At 37.3% G+C, this 6,212-nt stretch overlaps 1 protein-coding gene across 3 annotated transcripts; it reads left to right on the plus strand.

Moving 5' to 3' along the window:
* LOC113734585 (outer envelope pore protein 16-2, chloroplastic-like) lies at nucleotides 1-4,058 on the plus strand. Of its 3 annotated transcripts, none has more exons than XM_027261186.2 (7): nucleotides 1-272; nucleotides 490-541; nucleotides 757-825; nucleotides 2,239-2,270; nucleotides 2,518-2,551; nucleotides 2,908-2,975; nucleotides 3,559-3,939. In XM_027261186.2, exons 1-7 carry the CDS (start codon nucleotides 3-5, stop codon nucleotides 3,700-3,702), a joined length of 669 nt encoding a protein of 222 aa, XP_027116987.2. In that variant the 5' UTR covers nucleotides 1-2; the 3' UTR covers nucleotides 3,703-3,939. The 3 variants fall into 3 exon arrangements, with proteins under 3 accessions (XP_027116987.2, XP_071937759.1, XP_027116986.2); XM_027261185.2 differs by having other exon boundaries at nucleotides 3-272; nucleotides 751-825; nucleotides 3,559-4,058; XM_072081658.1 differs by lacking the exon at nucleotides 757-825.
* Nucleotides 4,059-6,212: the final 2,154 nt, after the last annotated feature.

Genomic DNA, 6,212 nt, shown 5'->3' on the forward strand with positions numbered 1-6,212 from the left:
TCATGTTTGCCAGTTGCACCACTACTAACTACAAATACATACATTCCTATTTTTTCTTCTTCTCACAAATCACAATTGTTGTCGAAGCTTCATCACGCCCACCGTCCAGAGCAAGAAGAAAGAGAGAAAGAAAGGAAACAATGAGTAGCAGTAGTAATTTGGAGACGCGATCAATCATTGATGAGCTGCGCAACTTCGATAAGAGTGGTCTATTTGATTTGGGCCACCCTCTTCTCAATCGTATTGCTGAAAGCTTCGTAAAAGCTGCTGGGGTAAGTCTTATAACGGTAATTTTTTTCTACGAAACAAGTTTTCAACACATTTTGTAGTGGTAGTGGTAGTTAGCAGCAAGAAAGATTAAATTTTGATTTCCGTGTAGTGGTTGTTAAACTAGAATTCAATGCTGTTGTGTAATTTTGTAAATCAAAGACATGCATAAACAAGATACTTAGTTTTTTATTGACAAAAAATCCAAAAAAAAAATGGCAGATTGGTGCAGTTCAAGCAGTAGCACGCGAGGCTTATTTAACAGCTGTTGAAGGTGACATGATCTCCAGATTTCATCCTTATAGACCATTTCCTTCTTTTTTTTTTTTTAAATTTGATTTTTTTAAACGATCCTTTTGGGAAAATTATCGAGTGGAAAAAAAAAAACTGGAAGGATGTGATTTCTGGCTGCTTCCTTTCTTTAATGTCTTGGTACTTCTCCTCTTTTCCTCATGTTGGATTTTCATGTGATCTAACGGTCAGGTGCAGGTGCGGATACTAGTGGTATACCGCCAGAAATTTCTGCTGCTAAAAGGCATCGATTTCCCGACCTCAGAGGTATAGGTTTAGTTTATGGCCCCTTAGATCAGGTACTACTAGCTCATGCTCCATGCTGCTTGTACACTAATGGATTACTAGGGGCTGCTAATCGAATTTATCCAATTAAGCATCTTAAGGTGTCCACAGACCATAAATCAAATGCTGCAGTATTTACCTTTGTAACAACATTTAAACAGCCAGATTGGCTGCAAAGTATCTCCCATTCTGGTGTCATGGTATCTATTGAAGGTGATCTAAACGGCAGAACGCTCTGGCAACACCAACTGGGGAATTTCCTTAATTCCAGTAGACTCTTAATTTCTAGGCTGATACATGGAAGAATTTTCACTTCTAGCTTGATATTGTCATTGCCCATGACCTATTTGTAGGAGAGTAAAATTATAATGCTTGAACTTTTCAAAATCTCGATTTGCTACATGTGAGATTTGCTATGTGTTTGTGATTGTAATAGATGCTAAGTAATTCTCGCTATTTTATCAAAAAAGTAATGATATCTTTGGTATTGACATATAGTGTTTTGTCAGGAGACACCGTCAAATCTGATTTTACAGTTTGTGGAATGAAAATTTTTCAAAAAGATTTACCAGTGGTTGCAAGTCATTCATGGAATATGGGTTTTTTTAGTGTCAGAATAGAGAATATAACTTCTCCTATACAATTAGATAAAATATCTAAGACTGCAGATCTTTTATTTCTATTCTCAAATAACCCGTCACTATCTGCTGGAGAGTGCCAATTGAGTATTACCTATAATAATTTTTTGTTGGACTTATATATCAGTCTAAGCACGAGACAATGCATTTCAACATTATTGATCATTCTTTCATGGGTGATCATTTGACTCTATTATCTACCTTTTGTTTGAAACTAGCGAAAGAGGACAGTGCTTTAAATTTTCTTGACATTTTTTTAGCAGGATTGTAGTTTGCAACTTCTTATGATAATGAGTTTGTGGGGGATTAATGGGACAGTTGAAATCAGATACAGGAATAAGCATCATTTGGTTTTCAAGTGAACTATATATTCTCGAGAACCCCGCAAGTCTTAAGCAAATTTGATTTTTAGGTTGGAGCATTTAAGATGTTCTCTTTCTTTCTTTTTCTTTTCTACTATAATGCACTATATAATTGCTTCCCCCTCGTAGAGAAACAGGTAAAACTCTTATTGCAAAAGAGCTTTGTCTACTTCACTATGCCCTTGATATGCATTCATCATGTAGATTGACTTTTTAGAAGTTTGTTTGGCCATGTATGCCAATGGAAATTATAGCTTTCCAATTAAATGGAAGTATCCTTGTATCTTTTGGTTTTATCTTAGTATTATTATTATTATTATTATTTTGGTGGAGAATTGACGTTTTGAAATTTCACTCTTCTCCAGACATATTAAAATTGTTCTAATTCCTTGCAGGAGAAACTAATGCAAAGACTGTGGAAGCTTTGGTATGTTTCACATAGTTATTCTATTCCAAATGACAAACTTATTCTATTTTGTTTTGAATCAAGTGATAAGTTAACCTAGAACATTTGACTTTGCCTCATGTGCTAATGCAAAAAAGCCACTCATGTTCTTGTAGCGATGTCCATTAGCTTTTTATTATGATTGAATCTTTATTAGGTCTTAAACAATACAATTATATTGTTGGTAGGCATTATTGATACTCATCTTTACGGTTCTTCCTCTGTGTAGGTTAAGGGCACTGGAAAAGAATCTCTACAATGGGGTAAGAGTGCCAATAGATTTTATCTTTCCTCCTCTCTCCACACCCCCCACCCCCCCCCAAAAAAAAAACGATTGAATTTGTATACTATTTTATAGGAGAAATATCATGCTGGCTTCATGTCATATAGCAACCGCATGACTTTAGGGAATATGTTTGTATATATTTGATTCTATCTAGAATATGTGTGCGTATGATTTCGAGTAAGGGGAAGTCTTGGCATTTTTCTAGGTGTAGAAAAAGTGGGAAATAAAATTGTCTGGTGGGTGTGGGTTAAAAAATAAGGCATAATCACCTTTTCTGGGCTCAGCATACGGATTGAGGACTTGGTAATGATCTTTTGTTGAAATTCTCTGCAGGATTGGCTGCTGGAATGTATTCTGGTCTTACATATGGATTAAAGGAGGCTCGTGGAGTTCATGATTGGGTAATCATGGTGCATTTTGATTTGCATGGTCATGACTTTATGGGGATACTCGTCTCACTTTTACTTTCTCCACTGCTTTTTGTAACATCTAGCTAAAATCCTTCAAGATAGAGCAAGGTTCAATATCTTAGCACATTTTTATATGCATAATATCGGGTTAACCTACCTCTGACGGGTTTTAACGTAATTCTCGCTCTAAATTAGCTGCGCTGTACATTTGGTCGCTGAAGATGTTGAAGAGAATATCTGATCAGATGGTAACAGGAGGAGTCTATTCAATGCTTGTTGCATTGAGAAGATTATGCAATAATCATTCTGCATCTTATTTTTAAAGAACTAGGCAAGAAATATGCTTGGATTTGTAATATATGATGCATAATACCTGAATCTGATATATGTTAATAATCTAAAGCCGTTTTCCGTATATGCTGAAATTGCTGTGTTGTCCATCTCGTCCGACTGAGTCTTTTTTTCATGCCTGTCCAGAACTGAATCAACTTTTGTTTTCGAGAACTAGGCAACAAAAATGCTTGAATTTAATGTATGACCAGCAGTAATGCCTTGTCTCATGATCTCACTGCAGAAAAACAGCGCATTAGCTGGAGCTGTTACTGGGGCTGCATTGGCACTAACGTCAGATGGTCATTCGCACGAGCAAATCGTGCAGTGTGCCATAACTGGTGCAGCCATATCAACTGCGGCAAATCTCCTCACAGGAATATTCTAAAAGTTCAACGCTTGCTTGCTGAGTTATTGGACTGGGAAACCCAGTGATCGTATATTAAACGAGTAGCCATTTGGGTAGACATATGTCCTTTCTGCTGCTTGAATCAAGGATTGACTTTTGATATTGTATGATGAAGTTGTTTTGTAGCAGTACTAGTTTTGCATTGGACAAGTGTCATAATTAGCACATCTTTTACGTGCTTACAAATTGTTAAGAAGCCTCGTGGAGTTCCCCCCAGTCTATCACTTCATATCGTGACTTCACATTATTTTGAGTCACTTTTGGAGAACCCTTTTGATTGAGAAGCTTGGTGAAAAACAATATCCACTCCAAGAGTGGGATCTTCTCTTGGCTCATGCTGAATTTGCTTACAATCAATTCACTAGTAAAGCCACCGGTTGTAGTCCTTTTTTCTTGTGGGGAAATTTAAACCAAATTCATGTGTTGATACTCTTGGACGATGTAGTTTGAACTTTGAATCTCCGAATTGTGGAAAAAAAAAAAAAGCATCTGCTCTTCACCCATGGGGATAGGAGATCTATTGGTGCAACTCATCTACCAGATCGTTTACTATACGTTACGTGGCTGTACCTTTTTTCCCAAAATGTAAAAAGGAAAAGAAAAAGGAAAAACTTGTCAAGTAGGTATGATTTCTAAGTAAGCAAGTGTTATGATCCAATTGCAACGTACGGAACTTCGATTTCACGTTATAAAAAAATTTTACAAAAGGGTTTACGAATTGAAGTCAGCTGGATGTTTAAACTGCAATAATTTTTAGAATAAATGTGTAAAAATTTGCTATTTTTTGCTTGATTTATTCTTACCTCACATGAGTTCACAACTAAGCAAAATAAATTAAAAAAAAAAGGTTTGACTAATTGTATAGCCGTTAATATATTTAGGATCGCTTTAAAGGGTGGGCACTCGTTAAGATATAATTCAGGTATTAGATTTTTAAAGAGATAAGATTAATTATGGAAAGTGTATAAATGCAAAGTAGAGTAATAATTATTATTAATTTTCTTCCTTATTATGTGGTAATATATATATATATATATATATTTCGCTCAGTTGGTATAATTTGGTATGCTTTTGCTCTTAGGCTCGCGCATTGGAATTTTACCGGCGTATATGTTCTGTATGGTCGTGGCGGTGAACATTAGTAGGTTTCTTATTGACAAGGAACTAGCGGAAATTATGAAAGCACAAGAGGAGGAACGGTGAGATCTTTTTCTCCATAGCATTTCCTCTTTTTAAAAAAATATATTCTCTTGAGGTCATGGGAGTAAGAATTTAATTTCTTCGTGCCCAGGTCTACCCGCATTCGTAGGAATGGTGATGCTGCAGGCCATTTGGAGAAGGCCATCGTAAATAATGCTAGTCTTCTCAGGCAGCGATGATGATGTCTATTGTCTTTTGATGATTTTTGGGTCTTTTATTTGGTCTAATGAAACTCTGCCGCCGTAGTGGTGGGATAATGAAGTGATGTTGAACTTTTTCAAAGCAAGTGGTTTTAATTACTAGTGTTGGGCTGCGCAAGTTGCAATGTAGTACGTGTATTTCCACTTCTCTCACCACCAATCTGGCTGGCTGTCGCATTTTACTTACCCCCACGCTCAATCTGCATCTGTTGTTCTAAAAAGCCTGGTTGTCTAATGCTCGTCTCGCTTCTCACTACTGTAATTGTAGGGGTCAAAAAACGACTCCTGCACGGTCTGTGGTTCTCAAAGAGAGTTGTCATAACCCAACCACCGGGGTTCTTTTTCCGACACAGACAAAAGATGTACGCTTAATGAGTAAAGGCTCACATGATTCTACTATACAAAAGAGTTAACCACACTGAGGATTAATTCGCTCCTCGTCTTGAAGTATGCCTAAAGCATAATATCACTAATCAAGGATTCTGTTGTTGTCCTCGGTTTTCTTGGACTTGATCTCTTTTCGTTTTAGCAGTTGGTGGATGGGAATGCGCACCGTCATTCCCTCCCGCTGCTTCCTCGTGGCCTTGATGATAGCAAGTTTGACAGTAGTTGATTTCCTGAGCTTCGATCATTTAGTGCCCATGCTACCTCCACCTGATTTTGTCTACTTATTGCAATGATCCCCATTCCGACTCTTGTGTGCTTCTTTCTGCTCTTGGATAGCTAGCTATTTGAAGTTGAATACCTTCGTTCTCATCTGGCTACTGCTGCTGGATGCTGTGTTGTGCCACAAGGCCTTCGAGTTTGTGTTTTTGTTTGTCTATTGCAATCGAACTTAAAAGCAGCCTATTCTGCTGTTACCATTTTAATTTCTCTTTTGAATAAACAACATCCGATTCTATTACCATTGTTAATACAGAGGCACAGCGGATCAAGGGCAGGTGACGGACAACTGTTCGTAGCTGTGATAATAACTCAAATGACTTTCATCCTACAAGTTTATAATCATTCGAAAGTGTTGGAAAGGTATTAACACCATTCTGGACCACGCCTCCTCCCCCTTTCATAACTGGTAAGCAGCGAATCCAC

This window comes from Coffea arabica, chromosome 3c (assembly GCF_036785885.1).
Source record: "Coffea arabica cultivar ET-39 chromosome 3c, Coffea Arabica ET-39 HiFi, whole genome shotgun sequence".
Lineage (NCBI taxonomy): Eukaryota > Viridiplantae > Streptophyta > Magnoliopsida > Gentianales > Rubiaceae > Coffea > Coffea arabica.

Bases quoted from the DNA above. Each gene is read 5' to 3' on its own strand.
- LOC113734585 (XM_027261185.2), top strand. From the start codon at position 3: ATGTTTGCCAGTTGCACCACTACTAACTACAAATACATACATTCCTAT. The intron at 273-489 runs GTAAGTCTTATA...AAAAAATGGCAG, and splicing joins GCTTCGTAAAAGCTGCTGGG to ATTGGTGCAGTTCAAGCAGT. The intron at 542-750 runs GTGACATGATCT...TCTAACGGTCAG, and splicing joins TTATTTAACAGCTGTTGAAG to GTGCAGGTGCGGATACTAGT.